The sequence below is a fragment of the Thermobia domestica genome, chromosome 5 (genome assembly GCF_964235325.1).
Source record: "Thermobia domestica chromosome 5, izTheDome1.hap1.1, whole genome shotgun sequence".
Taxonomy (NCBI): Eukaryota; Metazoa; Arthropoda; class Insecta; order Zygentoma; family Lepismatidae; genus Thermobia; species Thermobia domestica.
Genome location: NC_137458.1, coordinates 83,382,623 through 83,401,656, shown reverse-complemented (window position 1 = coordinate 83,401,656; position 19,034 = coordinate 83,382,623). Strand labels below are relative to the sequence as shown.

Sequence of the window (19,034 nt, the reverse complement as noted above, 5' to 3'; positions counted from 1 at the left end):
GAAATCTGGACGTTGTAATATGAAATAATTACAAAACATTATGAATTCTTTATACACATGCAATTAGATGTAATGAATAAAATACAGAAACCATTTTCTACTACTTCTGGCATATTCCAATATGATAGCTACTTTTTTAGTTTAGATCCTCAAGGGTACTGATACATTTTCTCTCATCAGTATAGTGAAAATTAAGTTTTACACCAAATGTTATATATATAGGCATGGACTTAGGGGATGCAAATGTACACGTGCACCCCCCCTTCGTTCGTTGTATACATACACTATCTAAAATGAGAAGCTAGCAGTGAAAATAGTAACACTTTCTGAAACTTTCTGCTATCATCTTTTCGTTTGGGGCTTAAAAGAAAGCAGAGCTTTGCAAAACCAATAGTTTAAGTCTATTATTTAAAGGTCAAAGGAAAAGGATTCACCAAGCAAGAAAGCAAAACATTTATCAAGTGGGGAAGGAAACAAAAACCAGGAGGAGAGAACATTTTTTCTTGCATAACACTTGCGACCCTCTTTAGAATGCTTTCCTCCGTTCTCTGCATCGGTTTTGTTGGGGGTAAAGAATATTGTCACGTGTCACTTTGAAGAGTTTAAGTGTGATTGGTTACTTTGGTAGAAAACGTCATGTTGAAATGTTGTTTGGATATCATGTTATTGTACTTGTAGTACCATAGATCGTCTAATGTTTGCTGTTGTCTACCACATACAAGTGTAGTAAAAAATTTTCTCCTGCTTTGGTGCACCGCTCAGACAATCCTGGATACGGTCTTATATATATATATATATATATATATATATATATATATCAGCTATCTTTGCGGTTTCTGTGCAATTGACATTTGAAAATACATACCTTGTAAAATGTTCATTAGACAGAAAATAAATGAAAAGCAAAAGATGTTTTTACCAATAGAACAAATGCAATCAGGTTTTAGTCTATGTCTTCCTCGTCATCAGAAAATAGATCACTTGTATTGGCCTTATTCATACAGGAAAACCCTTGACAGTTTTTACAGATAGTAGAACATAAGAAATCCGTGTTTCTGCAGTAACATTTGTTATAGCATGATTTACATGTTGTGAAATAAGCCTCATCAACTCTGAATGTGCTGGACTCCTTGTTGTCGACACAGGAGACAAGACATTTCCCAACTTACCGATCCCTAGTCGGTTGGATTCAATTTATTGTCTTTCCATAGCTGGAAATGAAGATACACAAGATACGAATGTTGGGAAGCAGCGTCGCTTGTAGGAGGTAGTGTAAAAGGTCAAACGTCATGTTGAAATGTTGTTTGGATATCATATTATTGTAATTGTAGTATCGTAAATCGTCCAATGTTTGCTGTAGTCCATCACTATGCAAGTGTGGTAAAAAAATTTCTTTTGCTTTATATATTTGCACTCGGCATCTCCACCTAATACATTGTTCACTCCCTACTTTCTTGACCGGTGAGAGAACTGTATGGGAAGTAGCCAATCGGTGAACTTTGTAGGCCACGAATACTTTGGTCTCGATTGTGTGTTCGAACAGGAGTTGAAAAACCGATGGACGGTACCGACAGTGTTGTGGTCATTTCTCGGCTCTCCGTGCGCCACTGGAGAGTCTTCTGATGGAGATCTTTAAGTGTATCTTTATTTTCTGCCTCTACTGCGTAATTCTATGACTCACAGTACCCTAAAACGACGGTGATTCAGCAAAATATTCGCAAGAAGTGATGAGAACGGGCCCACAAGCACGGATTATTTGCTTGTGGGGAAACGTATTTCCAGTGGCCATTGGGCACCTCGGACAATGTGGGTATGGAGAAAACAAGCAGAGACACAAGTTTCCGAATATACAAACACCAATGAAGCATTTTAAGTTATTCCAGTATCAGGGCCCAAAACAGCCAGCCAGACAGTTATTTCCACCCATGCGTCAACTGAGCTTGGGTTGGTTCCAGTGGGAACTCATTCTTGATCTTGATTGTGATATCCAGCAGGCCCGTGGATAGGAGTGTGTTATGGGAGAGGCACAGTTAAATTTGTTTTCTGACACACATCATACCATAATGACCTGGCTGTTGTGGGTCCTGACACTTTTACAACTTCAAATGCGACACCGCGGTTTGCATGCTGTGAAACTAGAGTGTCTGCACGTTCTCCAAATATCCACATTGTCCGAAGGGCCTATGGGTCACCGGGAATACGCGCCCCCACAAGTAGAACCTTGCTTCTGGGCCGATTCTCGCCCCTTTTTGTGACTTTCCTCCTGGATCTCTGTGGGTTGTTAATAATGTGCGGCATTGAATTAAGCAGTGGAGTAGCATTTCTAGTAGGTAGGGTGACTCGAGAAGTGACCACAACAATGTCGGTACCGTCGATCGATTTTTCGTCTCCTGTTCGAACACACTCCACTTTGTGACACAGAGACTAATGTATTCATGAAATATAGAGCCTACCGGTATTGTATATACCCATATCGACCCTGGTACTCATCGATGAAGAAAGTAAGTATCACTGGAGATGCCTTTGTGTTTGAGATTTTCACTACAACTAAAGGCATTTACTCACATATTCATGTTTAAAAGTTTTCAAACTGATCATAACTTTCAAATAATTTTCATAATAGACTAGCAATTTAAAATATGGCGGCCATAGCATACTTCTTACTTTTGATGGCTTTAAGTATGCTTTGTGTTTCACTGACACTGAATACGTCTTTTGCGAAATCCAATCCTTGTAAGTTTTCTTGTGGTTACAAGTTCATACAAATTTTTCAAATTGTGCAGGCCGTTTTCCAACACGGTAGCCTTAGCACACCTGGATGTCTTTTCCAACTTTTAGTATGGTATTTTACTCTAGGAAAATGAATCCATAAAGTAAGTTCCATGCTTATAAGTATTCGTTTAAAATGACCGCAACTTTAAGACCATTTGTTACCTTGCGACGGTCATTTTCCAATATGGCTGCCGTAGTACACTTGCGATCCTTGGGAACTTTTAGTAGGCCTATATTTTCTAATACAACTTAGTACATCTAATTTCAAAGCCTCATTCTTATAAGAATTTTTTCAACTAATTTTCATATTATGACAGAACTATTAGAATCTTACATATAGATAAGCGCATTTAACATATACCTGATATATGTAACATACGTATATAAGGTAACACATGTAAAAGTGTTAGATGTCATACCTCCTGCAACGGCTTAATGTAACATCTAAGCGGGAAAAGCATGTATCATATTGATAACGTATGTTCCGTACTGATTTTCGTAGTAAAAATAAGGATTCCGTGTAACTGTACTATATACCGCTGTCCGGATAACGAATTTTTCTCAGTACACTTCTTCGAAGTGAAGTCTTTTAAACAACTTTCAGTGGCCAATCCTTGTAACTGTTCCTAATTGTACGAAATTTGCCTCTTCATATAGTAATAGACACAATAACTCTTTTGATGCACTTTTCCTCGAGAATTTAAATTATTTTATTACTTTTATAGAAGTTTTCAAATTTAGATAATCTTACTACTCTAGCGCGCTAAAAATTTAAAACCAGAGTAGGAAGTATGATACTCCAAAGTTCCATTGGCTTCTAGATTTGATGTATGTTGTAACCAGATGTCGTTCCATTTAAAAATAATTTTGCTGACATTGCAACATTATTAATCTGGTAAGATTATTAATTTTATATTGACTATATCAAAACAAAGTCTCTCTCTCTCTCTCTCTCTCTGTCTGTCTCTCTCTTTCTTTCCCTTTCTCTCTCTCTGTGTGTGTGTTACTATATAACTGTTTATCTAATATAAATGAATCACCACAGTATATTATATAAGACTAATAGAACCCCCCTAAAAATTCGTTTTTTTATTATATATTTGCCGCGGAACGGTAGAATGTATTGTACATGTATAAATATGAGTAAATTTAGTTTCTGTAGTATATTTAATAGAGCTAGGATTATTTTATAAACATTCGTTTTGATCCTGCAGGTAAATACAAAGAATGTGATTTGCAAGGTCTTGTGTGCGTTAGCAAAGTGCTAAAACGTAAGTATTCATATTAGCAAATTACTTACACATGTTTTTGCTCACATTCTCAGCTTACATGCTAGTAAGAACATTTAAGTTTGGTATCGGAAACTTAAGTATGATAGAAATTCAGATAAAGGCCATAATATTGTAACTAATAGTGACAAACTTACGGTTTCAGCAGATAGGTTGCGTAGAGAGTAATAGCTACTTTTGTGACGTAGAATTTACAGCAGAAAACACTTCCTCAATTGTTAGTTTGAACAAATAATATTTTATCTCTGTCTTTATCTCTCTCTCTCATACACACACACACACACACACACACACACACACACACACACACACATATATATATATATATATATATATATATATATATATATATATATATATATATATACAGGTAGTATAGTAAAACGTCCAAATACCATATAGTAAGGGGATACGTAAAACTCCTCGTTATTGGGAAGTGTCTGCTATTCGGAAAAAGCTTAGGTTGCAACACAAAAAGATACTCTATAAAAAAACAATGCAGTCTTCTAAGTACAGTGAAAGGAAATTTCACTACAGGTCCTTCTTTTAAACTGTACTGTACTTGATGCCTGTGTCTTGCAAATGGATCACGTTCCATTGTTCAAACTATGCTGAAAATTGTTAGTAAACAATATGCGCTTAAAGAAAAGAAAAAAAACTAGACGGAATACTAAAGGAATACAATATCTTACTCAACAATTAACGATATTGTTAGAAATTCTGCCCATCATTGTTTAAAAGTCTAGAAAATAGGAGAGTTTTACTCCTGGCTCTCCGTTGTTTGGAAGTTCTACATGGGCGCTGGGGAACAGTTTTCAGTGTCCTCGTCAGTTATTGAGAATGTCCGCTATTCAGAAGTAACTTTCCCATTGTACCGAATGATATTCTACCGGGCAATTGAAAAGTAGCCGTTATTAAGAGCTGTCTACTTTTTCGAGGTGTCTGTTAGGAGAAGTTTCTCTGTATATACATTCCAGAATTGGAGGTACTGTACAAACGAATGATGGTAGAACCGGAAGGTTAAAGAATTTTGAATCCCCGACCCACTAGAACAACTGTTGGACGTACGGCTTTAATTATTCCAATTACTCTTGTAAATTTCCATTATTGGACAGTTTGTTCTGTAGCAATGGATTTCGATGTATCCTGCTGACAATTCGTGGTGGGCTTTTACCATGAAATGGCGAATTCGTACACCATCTTTAATATACATTTCTTATGTTTTCCTGTGATAAATTATTTCTGAAAGTTTGCTTTCATTCCTTTAAACACCCTATATGTAGAGAAGACAAAATTATGGGAACATCCGTAGGACGTGCGAATTATGTATGAATGGAGTGCAGCCCGCACCATTCAGCCTACAGACCAGTTGTGATTTGTCGTAGACTAGAGGCACATGAGTTATGAATGATTTCCAGATCAAAATTGAAAAATCCTCATATAGTTCACTAAGTTACATTCGACAGTCTATAGGAAGGTATGTGCTGCTGAATCTGATGTTCAAAGCTGACCACAACTCTTGGGAAAAGTAGAGTTTAATGTTTGAGTGGGAATTTTTTGCACTTTGTCTGGATGTTTATGACATCCGCTTCAACAGTTTCAGTATTGGGAATTGAAATATTCCTATATTAAAGACATGCTTCTTTTCACAATATATATAGACCACTGAATGAGCAAGAACCCATATATGTCCCAGAATCATTACAATATAAAATGCTTGTTGTTAAGATTATCACACATCATGTTATACTAGTGAATTTCAGCCTTCAGCATCACATATCACCAACCATGATTGAAGGAGGAAACAAGTGATTCGAATACTGAGGTTCTTTCGTAATTTTTCATAGACAAGCAAAATCATTCGTTGTCATTTCTAATCTTCAACGTTCCTATGGGTTCTTCATTAACTTTAATTGCACACGGTCTATTGTACTAGCCTACAAAATTCTTCAGTGGTCAGTAATTGATGGCAGGGAATCTTATTTTATATGCGTTATCTCTTTGCTGGTATTATTTTATCGTTATTTCTGTAGTCATCATTGAGGACACTGTCCATCGCAATACTCGTAACCTAGTGACTATTTCGGTACTTTCCACAAACTATAGAGTGTCTACTATTTGGCTCCCTCGAAACTGAAGGAGTTCTTTATATTTGTATCACCAATATTTTCCGCCTTCAACAAATGCTTGAAGCACTACAGATGATCGCAAACATCAAATTCAAGAGCCAAGTGCTGGACATGCGTTATGGTGTACTATATTAGACATTAGATGTTACGGTTGGCTAGCTTATGCGTATATGATATAAAGCAAAAGTAGTGATCATTTTGGAATAGACGATCAAGATTTCAGGGCTGTGTATTGCTGCGAAGTCGTCATACTTTATTGGATTCGGTGTTCTAAATCCGGTATCCTTTCACTTTTTCCTACTTAGGTTGCCAGGATGTTCAATTGGTAAGTAGGTGCTTTTTAAGCATGGTACCGCTCCTCCCTTTGTGTCTGTTTATAGATATATCGTTCCTTTAATGTTAATTATATTCAATATATATTATTTTTAGAGACCTTATCAAACAATAATCAACTTAGACATCCACAATGTTCTAGTCTAAGCATATTTTTCAAAAGTTATTTCACATTTTATACTGATATTATGCATAATTCGTAAGGATATGTGTTCAGTTTTACAAAGAACTTTCAAATTACTTTCGCATGATTTCCATAAGACATTAGTGCGATTACACAAGACGCAATCACGAATCGTGATATAGGGCAGGAAACAGCGGTAGGTGGAGTAATGTCTTGGTTTACGAAAGCATGAACTATTTCAATCTGATGTAAAGCATATTAGTATTGGTAATTCATTTGGTTTATCGAAATGCATTCATTTTAAGTTTCTTTTGAAAACTTACAGCAATCATGATCAAATGGTGACTTTTCGGAAAGAGAAATGTGAGACAAAAAGTACAACTGTAGTTCTGTGTCAGAGTTATGTCAATGGTCTAGCTGACATTAACCTGAGATCATTCCAGTAGAAATATAATCAACAATAGCGTGTTTATCTTTCTAACTTGCAATTAGAATATAATTCCCTTTTAATCATTGGAAGGTTAATTAAGAATATAGCTAGAGCTCAACTTAGATCAACTAGATTAATTACCATTAATGGCAGAAATAACAGTCACAAACTTGCAAACTTATAACCATTTGTAGTTCTAACTGTCGAACTGTCTGAACTTTTCTTAATTTTGAATCGTTTAACAGCTTTCAGGACATCGGTTATATCTTGCTTTATTTGAAACGGTGATTTTACTTTTGATGTACTTAATATACAACTTCATATTTACTTTTCAGTTAAATCTTATCGCGTTTCAGAATATTTCCTTTAAAATCCAGTGACGAAGCTATTTATAGGGTATAGGTGAAAATATCATGGGTCATTGAGTAGCACATCAGCTGTATGTTAGATGATAGCAAACATATAACAGTAACCAATCCCTTCAAAGGTAGCTCAATGAGCACAAGATGATTTAGTCTTGTCCTCAAAACCCATGATTCTGGATAACTGAATACAATCAAATAATATTTGGTAAGATCTTGGACTTACTCGTACTATAGTTTATGTAATTTTACTTGTGTAACATATAATTAAGGAGTTTGATGTAATAAGGACATAAACGAGTTTATGCCCTTTCTGCATCAAACGCATTTGTGGCTTTTGTCATGCTTGTTTAGCCTCCTGGTAACATTTCAATTCAAGATCGGAATAAAATGCTACATATTATATTGTTTTATGTAAGAAAAAAAACACTACTTAAATTTTCAACATTGTTTCTTTTTTCAACTGCATGTTTCAGACTTACCCCCTTATTGCATCAAACTCCTCAATTAAAGATTAAAAGTTCATTTAACTGCTAACATTTTCTTTTGATTCAAAGAGTATACCAATCATGAAGAGGATTGTGGATGTTATGCTACTTGTGATCAAGATAATTACGAAACAAAATGGGTACTAAGGGATAAGTAAGTTCAATTATAACTCATATCCAAGCACATTTATTTTTATACCTTATTATTAAAGTGAGGATCAATATGCACTAAAAAGTGGGAAATATGCTTGCAACTATGCACTAAAACAAGTAAAATATGCACACTAATATGCAAAATATGCACTAAAGGTAATATATATGCACAGAAGAATTACTTGAAATGTCTATATTTTTCAAAGAACTTTACAGTTGAAAATAAGGATGAAGTAACAATAGCTTCCATGTCATGTTATGTTGCAACATCTTGAATCGAATTCACAATCTTAAGTTGTTAAACACAATCTTATAAAAACCCTTAACTAGTTTTGAACTTAAGTAAAATGCAGTGCACTACAACATAGCTCTTTAAATATTTGTTAGTGTAAACGTTTTCGTTTATCCGATAGTATATCCTTGTATGATGAAAAGGTATGCTCCACACTAAAACTTGTCACCGGATAACATTTACACACCACATTTATATTTGCCCACAATGTCTTTGTGACTTATGATTCCCTAGAAAGTTAATGCACGCTTCTCGAAAGGCCTCCCAAGCCTCACTTTCCACTTCATTAAGCTTAGAATAAAATGTAGGATCCTTTAAAACGTCTCTGGTCTGAGGTCCTGTAAAAACATTTTCTTTCACCTTGACCTCGCTGAGTCTTGGGAATAGTTTTCTGAAATGATTAAATGCTTTAAAATTCCAGTTGAGGGCCTTGACGAAGACCTTCATGAGTCCTAATTTGATACGAAGGGGTGGTAAGAATTTTTTCTCCGGATCCACAATACGTTCATTAGTCACGCTCATCTCCCCTGGGACCAGTTGCTTCGTTGGCGGCCATTTTGTGATGGTGTACTTATCTTTGGCGTACACCGTCTTTGTGATGGTGTACTATTCCAATGACACAAGAAGCAGCAGTGCTTTGTGTAACTTCCTTGTAAACCGGTGAGGATGGCAATGACATTAAGGTCAGCGCATACAGACCACTGCAACTCTTCGTGAGTGATTTTGAAATTAAGGGGAATTTTGGCATTGGAAAAATCTTAAAATTAAAAATAGGGGAAATAATGTATAATTTATTTTTTAAACACCTAAGGGCTAAACAAATACAATCATTACAGTGGATGAGGTCAAGAATATATATATATATATATATTTTAAATGGTAATTTATTATTTTGACAAACACGGTGGTTACATTAATATCCACCGAGGTTACAAAACATACTCAGTGAAGATATATTTAAGTTTTATTCACTGGTAAAATGTAAGACAATGTAATATTTTGAATTGAATGCTTAATATAGATTTGTGCACACAGCTAAAATTGCAGTAAACGTAAACAGGAATGTTCTATTTTCCAAGAAAAGTGCTCCAATCCCGCAACAATGTCTTTAGTATCCACAATGGCTCTATTTGCTTTTGAGGGAAACACAATTATGAGTTCTGCCTCTATTCTGTAAAAAACTCGACTTTATTCGGAGATGTTAGTAGACATTTTAAGGCCACGTAATGTCTGATGGTGTTTCTGGAGTACATAATTTCAACATAACAAAAGAGTTTGTTGTGTAAGTTCTGTCGATATCCCAAAAAATTTGGCATCGTTTTCGTTGTCACTGGTGGATTACACATCTTGATAACACAACGTTTGTTGATATTTATTTGGTACTGGGAGCAGTAGTTAAGTAAAAATACGGAACTTTTAACACGTAACTATAATGAAACTTCCGAACATCGTTAGGTTAGAGTAAGAGTACGAAGATCTGAAAACAAGTTGTAGCAGTTCATAAATGCTGTTACATAAAATAATACACTTTATGGTAGAAACACACTGAGAAAAAAATTGTAGGTGGCGTACTTAAAAAGATAGGTTACATGCGTAATTCCTGTAGTTTTTGGACTTAACGTACAGCAGACGTATAACTGAAAACGCATGTTTTATAATATTTTCTGTGTAAGTGTTCCATCTATACGTACTTTCCGTACGAAACAATGTCGGCGGCAGGATCTCACATACAAATGAACGTATATAACATATAGCTGACGAAGGTAACAGAAGTATATGCATGTGATATACGGAAAACTGTCAGACATCCTGCAACGGCATGATGTAACATCTAAGGGCAGTGTCTATGCAGCATGCGGATAATGTATGCTCCGTACGGATTTCTATTGTAAGCAAGAGGATACCGTATATTTGTTACCGCTGTCCGGAGAACGGATTTTTCTCTGTGCAGTAGGCACAGAGTTGTATTGTCCCTCATGAAAATAACTGCATTTAGTGTCAGGATTACATCGAAAGCAGCTTAGTCTGAGCATATTTAATACCAATGTGTTTCTTCCCCATGTCACTTGGCGACACTTCCATCCCCTTTGGTATCTATAACCAAAGGAGATTGCCCCCTCATTTCATTTATAATTCGCACACTGTCAACAGATGTAAACACGAAGCTTGAAGAACATTTTTACACAATGACTGGGGCAACCATAATATAACTCGTGATATCAATATATTTATGGAATAGGTTACACTTTGTTGATAGTTAAGATGGAATATTGAAGGATTTTACAACTGATTTGAACATATGTATTGTTTTATTCATTATAAACATATGGAGAATTAATAGTTTACTTGTAGGTACAAATGGCTACTTTATTGGTTGAAGTAAAAAAAAGTAAAGTTGACTCAGGCGGAAAGCGAACCCGGCACGCTTTGCACGTGGATGTTCCTCAATCTGACACGCCGTCACCTGATAACTTCATGCGTCGTACGGTATATGCGGCGAGACTTCAAGATGCTTTTTCTCCGTTATTTTTGGCTGTTACGCTCTCCTAGTTTGTAATATTAACACTTTAAATATGCACTAGCACTTCGCGAAAAATGACCCCGAAGCTCATTTACTAAAGTCTGCTTTCTCCTTGTTAGTTTTATTTCGTTTTGCAATTTTCTTACCACTTTTCTTTCGGCTGGTTTCTACCCGGTCAAAATTAGGCCCGACAATATAATTCCTTAAGACATTTCGATTGTTACCACCATTATCACTGTCAGGAGGAGTTTATGCATTTTATTCCCCTTCCAGCATTTTATTTACTGCTTCCTTCTTTTCTTAGTTTCTTCTTTTGTTTATGCCTTCTAACTTTTTCACATATTTTTTTCTCTGGGCTCTTTTCTCTTGTTTACTCATGTCTGCTATTTAAAAAAAATCATTCCGCTTGTAGTTCTGGCTTTGTATCTCTTTTATTTTTAATTCTTCGTATAATACAGGATCTGCTTTTATTCTTTCTCTTCGTCTTTCCGATTCTCTTTTCATTTTCCTGCTTCTGATACCTTACTTGGCTTTTTCTCTCCACAATTAACGTTTTTATTTGATTCCATTGTTACTTTTTCACTGCAATTCTTTTTTTCTTGGTGCCATTCTCTCTATAAAATAAAAAAGTAAATCAATAATTTTAATAATCCAGGTTTAACCAGCAACAAACCTCTTTTTATTAGCTTGGACTCTACAAAGTGCACATCCTAACACCTAACTTCAAACATTTAGTGCTTTTGTTCAAAGAGATAAGCAACAGCAAATGGTATAGATGTTCTATTTTGAAATTTTACTCATGTATAACATTTAATTAAATTTTAATTCAATATTCATCAACAAAATCTTATCTTGTTGAATACAACATGTAATATATATTATAGTAGCATGTTTAGCAAACATATGATGGAATTTTTGCAATTTTTAGTCCGGGTAGCTCTAATAGGTAGCATGTCAATAAGAAGCTCATAGTAACTCAAATATATAACTATTTTTAATAATAATATCATGAAATGCTCATTATGATAACTTCCATGGATCATGTGTAACCTCCCTGCTAGATAGAAACCATGTAGGTTACTTCCATGGAGTTAACAAAAGTGCACTTCAGACAGCCTGATACTCAAAGATAAAAGACTATATATTCAATGACTTAGTAAGAAAACTGCTATTTTAACAATAATCAATTGAAACAACATTTTCAACATTTTAATAATAAAACTAGCAAATACATGGAGGTTACAAGATCAAAGAGTACGCATCTATTTTCCAAAAGATGTGAAGATTTTTCACGAACACAATACTGCACACACACTTATCAACATGTCACTCACTAAATGGCTGCTCTGAGCTTCACTTTCGGATCTAGAGACTGGACAGTGTTGCTTCCTAGTAGAGTTTCTGGTAATTTTAAAAGTACTCCATGGAGGTTACCTCACAACCCAGGGACAATATTTTCGCATTAAATAGGCCATGTAAACGACCTTAAAGTTTAATTTATTGCTAAGTGGTTTCATTATTTAAGTCTTACAGTAGTAACTTATGCGTATTTTTCACGAATTTTCTAGTGAAAACATGTTTTTCTCTTCTGTTAATGTTGAAAAATGCTGGTGCGGACACTCCATGGAGGTTACATTTCACATATTTTTTGCTTTTTTAAAAGCAGAAAAATAAAATAAATGTTAAACTCCGGGAACACAAATTGCTAATTATTTTTTATTTATAATACCTTTGTTTCTTTAATATTGCATATCTAGAGTCTGAAAAATCAGAGGGACTGAAAATTCCCCTTAATTTCAGAATCATCCTCGTACGTTATTTTCTGTAATAGGTTTCTCATGTTCCCGTATGTTTCTTTCATATGTACGGCATGAGCAATAGGGATGGCTGGCTTTTCATTCCCATTGTGTAGTAACCTGCCTTGAGACTTGTTCTAGAGGAGTCTACGAATAGCCTCCAATCTTCAGTGTTGTAGTTCAACTTCAGTTGTCCCATAAGCGATGGAATGTAACTACAATACAGCAAATCACCATCCTTTGTAAAATTAGGATCTAGGCTCACCTCTCTTTTCCTATACAACGATAAATTCACACCTTGGTTTAGTAGATTCCATTGTTTAAGTCGTGATGCAAGCAACAGGACCTTAGACTTGGGAAGGTTTAAGTCTCTGATCAGATCATTCAGCTCTTCCTGACTTATCACATGTGGTTCATTAGTGTCAGGCACTGGAACGTAGCCTAATTGGAATCTGACTGTGTACTCGATGATTGTACAACATCCTCACAAGCAGCAAGTTCTTCATCGGACGAAACACTGCACAGTATGTATGAGTCTGATGGTACGGGTACAGGCAGACAAACATCATGCTTTACAGGTCTTCTCGCGGAATCCAAGTTAGGATACTGTGTTTTATGCTTCATGTTTTTTGAGAAACCTTTTATATTAGTCAGGCAGAATTAACCATCTGAAACATGATCACGGGGCTCGTGCCAAACCATAGGTATGGCGAACGGCATCAATTTATGTGTACCTTTCAACCATCCTGTGAGAGTACGCACACACGAGTTACAACTTTGTTTCGGAGCCCAAACGCGATCCTGGTAGCCGATTTTACACCCGAAGTACAGATGGTAGGCTGACTTAAGGAACGATGACAATGGCCTACTTTCTCCCTTGAAAATCACTTCCCCACATATGTAGCAGAATGGATCTGTCGAATTGTTGCAAGTTCTCGGCATGTTCGTTTGACACAAACGTCAATAGTTCATGCAGAAATATTTTTCACCTACGGTATACACAGACACAGCGTAATACCACCTTCTAATACGAACATCAACTCAAAACTGAAATATTTCTTTCACGCGACAACGTGGTGTATGTCTTCGCGGCTTTTTTCAACAATCTGTCTGTTGTCTAGACAAAAGGGAGCCGACGAATGATAGCAAGTTGATTACGAAACTTTTCTTATAATAATGCCTAGGCTTTAGTGTATGTAAGTGTTACGACAATAAAGCTTTGCAACCGTAGGGTAGGAGATACGTTTCCGGGAAGGTCGTGAGCTAGAGAAAAGAATGTTCCTGGGATATAGCCTAGTAAAAGTTCTTCGATTAAGATAAAAATTCAGAATTATGCACTCCAAACACAGAAACACATATTAAATACGAAAAATACGATTTTTCTGTCAATTATGAAAACAGCACGCGGCCAAAGAAACCTTACGTGCTGGAACTTTCTCGATGAGATATTCGTAATCAGCGTCTCGAAATCTATCCCATACGCCCTTTCACCCTCGTGGGATTTTTTTGATGCCGACCAGTGTCAATTTTCATTCTGTTTAAGTTTCCCTTAGTCCACGTAAATATCTTTGTAGTAGACTTAAAATATTCGTGAAAATTGCAAAACCGTCAAATTATTGAAAGTAACCCTATTACAGCCCCAAAGTTCTAAAATTTCAGTGTGTTGTGAATTGTACGCCGTACTTCCTCAGAAACTCTCTGACATTAGATTTGGAAGAGTATTTATTCCGAATTGATCATTTATTAGATGTTCATTGATGATATCAAAAGACTGCATGTACTACCGTGATTAAGTATGCTGAAAAATATTGGAAATATTTTTTTCTGTTCATAATTTTGATAATTATTTTGGTCCCTGTTGTTACATTTCTTAAATATGAATACTATAATAGTTTTCTCTCATTCCTCAACAATTCACATCCCCTACATGTAAGAATGTTTTAAAGAATCTTCTGGTGAATTTACTTGCTTCAAATGGAATATCTCATCTTGAACACGGATTCCATAAAACAATTTCCATCTCTGCTGTACTTGAACTATTCTTTAACTGCCTTTGTCTGAAGGAAACACTTACTATACTTATTGCAATGTATTCTTTACTTCATTGTCCATTTTTTAGCTTTCCTGCCTTTGATGTGGAAGATTCAGGTTCGATTCCAATGGGACCTTATATGCTTAGGATTCTTCATTATGTTGTTGGTCCACGTCTCATCCCTCGCTGCTGAGGTGTTGACGAACTCAAACTCATCATCACTTTAAGTTTTGTTGTATACAGTCATCATGACATCGAGTTATAGACCTAATATTGATCTTCAATATCAACTTTTACGCAAATTCTATCTGAGATTACATTCGCTTCTGATGTCTCTCTCGAAATATGTTTTGCATCGTTTTGTTATTACTTTCTGTATAGTGATTTATCAATGTTTAACTGTATGTGCATTATTGTTGTTCGTAGAACTACGAGCTGCTTCTAGCTACTCTGCATATTGTGGCAGGACTCGATTTTCGAGGAAAATAATTTGTATATTTTTATTTTATTTTTATGTTTATGTCACGAAATCATTAATTAAGGTTATGGGAATTAAATGTTGTATATGTGAGTAAATGCAAGCTGCACAATCTCGCTAATGTTTGTGTCAGCAGTTTATTGTAAACACATGTGTATAAGAATGTCATCGTTGAGAGTCTGGCAATGTAGGAAGGAAATGTTGACAATGTGTCTTTCCTCACATTAGCCAGATTCTAGAAATTGTATAAAGTGAATCTGTAGGATTTCACGAATTTCATGAGATTACGGATGTATGGAGAATTGCTTAGAATCGGGAAATCAGAACGTGTCGAGGATTGCAATTTTGAGTTTTGACACATGGAAGGAATTTGTCTCTCCATGTGAAAACGGTGTTACACGTGCCGCAGCAGACGAAAAAGCAGACGATGGTAGTTGAACAACGCCAAACAAAACCGGAGGACGATAAGGTTTTGGGACAGTTCGATGGGAGTTCGATGACAGTTCGATGACAGTTCGATGACAGTTCTGAGAGTTCTCTGAGAGATCTATGAGAGTTCGAAGAGAGTTGAGATTGAACAATTCTTGGAAGTCCATGATTAAGTTACCGTGATCATTCTTGGGTTCGAGTTTGGAGAACCACGTTCTATTGGAGAATCAGCCAGATGATAGGAAGAGACAATACCATGTGCCGCTGCTGTGTCATCAGTTATAGCTCAGAATATGAAACAAATAAATGCAATCAAATGGGATGGAACTGATGCACAACACGGTACTTAACTGTAAAATTGTGGTTGAATTTAAATAAAATTCAAATGTTTTTAATTTAGAAAATGACTAGTTGGGGAAAAGGGTGAGAGAAAGAGAAAAGGTTATGACTAAAAGATAAAGGATGAGCACTAGCCTGAGAGATCCAACAGGGCTGGCGTCGTCCTGGTCATCTGGAGTGATGAATATCTTTCTCTGGAGAAGTCTGGATTAGCCGGAGACAGTCAACATCTGGATCTTAATTCTGTTGAACTGCAAGGGGCGTCGATAATGCTTCTTTACGATAATGTCCTTCTACATCTTCATTCTACTAGACTGCTGGAACTGGTTGAATCTGCGGTGATAAACCAACAGAATGGTACTCTTTGACTTGTGGAGTCGGTGGTCCTCCAACGGTGGGATCCGCTTCTCTCTAATGATCCTGCACCTCTCTAGATCGCGTGTCGAATGTATTTTATTAGAATTACTAATTCTAATAAAATACATTATTTTCTTTTCTTTTCTTTTCTAAAACTTACAAAACTTTCGGACTTTTTAAAATAATGAATAAATACGTTATTACTACATACACTAAACATTCTTTAACACTATTTGTGAATTATTTCTAGCTTTATCTATGCTTATTTGCTTCTTTTAACCTTTTAATTCACCTTTTACATACAATATAAAATTCATTATTCGCTATTTTATAAAACACTTGTAATAATTATACATATTTTATTTCATTTCAAGTTTATATTTATCTTTCAATATGGTTTCAGTATGTATCATGTACAGGGTGTTTATAGAAAATCGCCCTCTTACGATGTCGAATTTGGTTTGCGGAGCAACCAAAGTTTTAAGGGGAGGCCATGTGGCAGGACTCGATTTTCGAGGAAAATAATTTGTATATTTTTATTTTATTTTTATGTTTATATCACGAAATCATTAATTAAGGTTATGGGAATTAAATGTTGTATATGTGAGTAAATGCAAGCTGCACAATCTCGCTAATGTTCGTGTCAGCAGTTTATTGTAAACACATGTGTATAAGAATGTCATCGTTGAGAGTCTGGCAATGTAGGAAGGAAATGTTGACAATGTGTCTTTCCTCACATTAGCCAGATTCTAGAAATTGTATAAAGTGAATCTGTAGGATTTCACGAATTTCATGAGATTACGGATGTATGGAGAATTGCTTAGAATCGGGAAATCAGAACGTGTCGAGGATTGCAATTTTGAGTTTTGACACATGGAAGGAATTTGTCTCTCCATGTGAAAACGGTGTTACACGTGCCGCAGCAGACGAAAAAGCAGACAATGGTAGTTGAACAACGCCAAACAAAACCGGAGGACGATAAGGTTTTGGGACAGTTCGATGGGAGTTCGATGACAGTTCGATGACAGTTCGATGACAGTTCTGAGAGTTCTCTGAGAGATCTATGAGAGTTCGAAGAGAGTTGAGATTTAACAATTCTTGGAAGTCCATGATTAAGTTACCGTGATCATTCTTGGGTTCGAGTTTGGAGAACCACGTTCTATTGGAGAATCAGCCAGATGATAGGAAGAGACAATACTTTGTATTCCAAGACATCATAACGACGCAGAACTTCGGCAGAGACCTGCATTGAGAGGAACCATACCTCAATGCTCATTTTCGTTTTCCATCAACAAGGAGTTTCAGCTTAAAAGGAGCAGAGTTCGACGCCAGAACGACGTGGGAATACACCAGTTTTATCCAGGTATGTGTGGCACCGAGTCAGTATTCAAAAGCTCAATACTTGATCGTTCTGTACCTGTCTGGCAAATGAATCTGAATATCCGTCATAACTAATATTCTGAGATCTTACAGTTCACTCATAAGCTTAACGAAATACAGTGTTTTATTTTAAATGAAGTGAAGTATCTTTATTTAACAAATCCCCAAATGAGAAACCTCTCGCAAGTTAATCTTATAGTTTGTCCCACTCATTCTAGATGGTGAGTGGAAGGCGCCTAGTAGCACTCATCTTTGCATCCCCAATTAGGCACAGAGTGGCTAGGTTGTCAATATATACGTTCTCAAATTAATTGCACATCTTCCATGTTGTATTTATATTAATGTTAGTAGTCACCTTTGTTTATAACTCAAACTACATCCCTTAGCAATGCCAAATGTTTGCATTCTTATTGATTCATAATCTGACGTTGAATTATTAATAGTTATAGTTTGATTGTTATCTTCGTTACCTTATGATCTGCTTCCATACAAACTTTAAACTCCTTTCAAATATTTTGACTTTTCTCTCGAAGTTAATCTACCCTTCTTACAATACATTTTGACCTATTTAAAACTTAAACGCTCCTCTCCATTGCGATACATTTTTGTTAGTTTTCAATCCCCCAATTCCAAAGCAAATTATTTCTGTGACTATGTGAATATACACTGCTGCGTAAAGTAATCTTTCAAAGTTACTTATGGATAAGTTTGATTCCATAAGTGTTCAAGCAAAATTAGAGTCAAAATTGTTCAAATAATTCCATATATGTTTATTAAAGTCTTTATTTTGGAGGTACGAGGTTTAAGGATTTTAATAGTAAAAGACAAAGCGTAGAAAGTCTTTCAAATTTTTAATAATAAAGGGGGGACCTTTGAAACTTCATTGCCTACATAACTATAAAGATAAATTGTAGTGCCTCAGTCCTTATATGTTTTAATAACAGATTATTGTACACATAGGAACCCACCGTTTAAAGTACCAAAGAAAAGAAAATTTCCTACAGTAGATAGAAATCCGTGAGTTTTACGTCCCAAGGCTATGCTGCTTAGGCTAAAGGTGACGGTGATGATGAGTAATGAGTGAAAGGATGGAATGAAGAAAGTGGGAGGAAACGGGAGAACCCCGAGGAAACCCACGCACATGGGTTTGTCCACCATAAAGTTTACTTGGCGGGGACTGGGATCAAACCCGGGACCCCTAGCACCAAATATGAACGCTCTACCACACAGAGATGGTCATCTTCCCTCATGTTGCCCTCATTAGGGCTGCCGTCACCCTCACCTCACCCTTATTTTAGTAGTTGAGGGCGTTGTTGGGTGAGGGCGATAA

General features: G+C 35.9%; 1 protein-coding gene across 1 annotated transcript in view; it reads left to right on the top strand.

Moving 5' to 3' along the window:
- Positions 1–19,034, top strand: part of LOC145685156 (uncharacterized) — a 72,759-nt gene that overhangs the window by 41,116 nt on the left and 12,609 nt on the right. The window contains exons 8-9 of the mRNA XM_081757509.1: positions 3,987–4,043; positions 7,997–8,081. Coding sequence (XP_081613635.1) covers positions 3,987–4,043; positions 7,997–8,081 — 142 coding nt within the window. The remainder of the gene's footprint in view (positions 1–3,986; positions 4,044–7,996; positions 8,082–19,034) is intronic.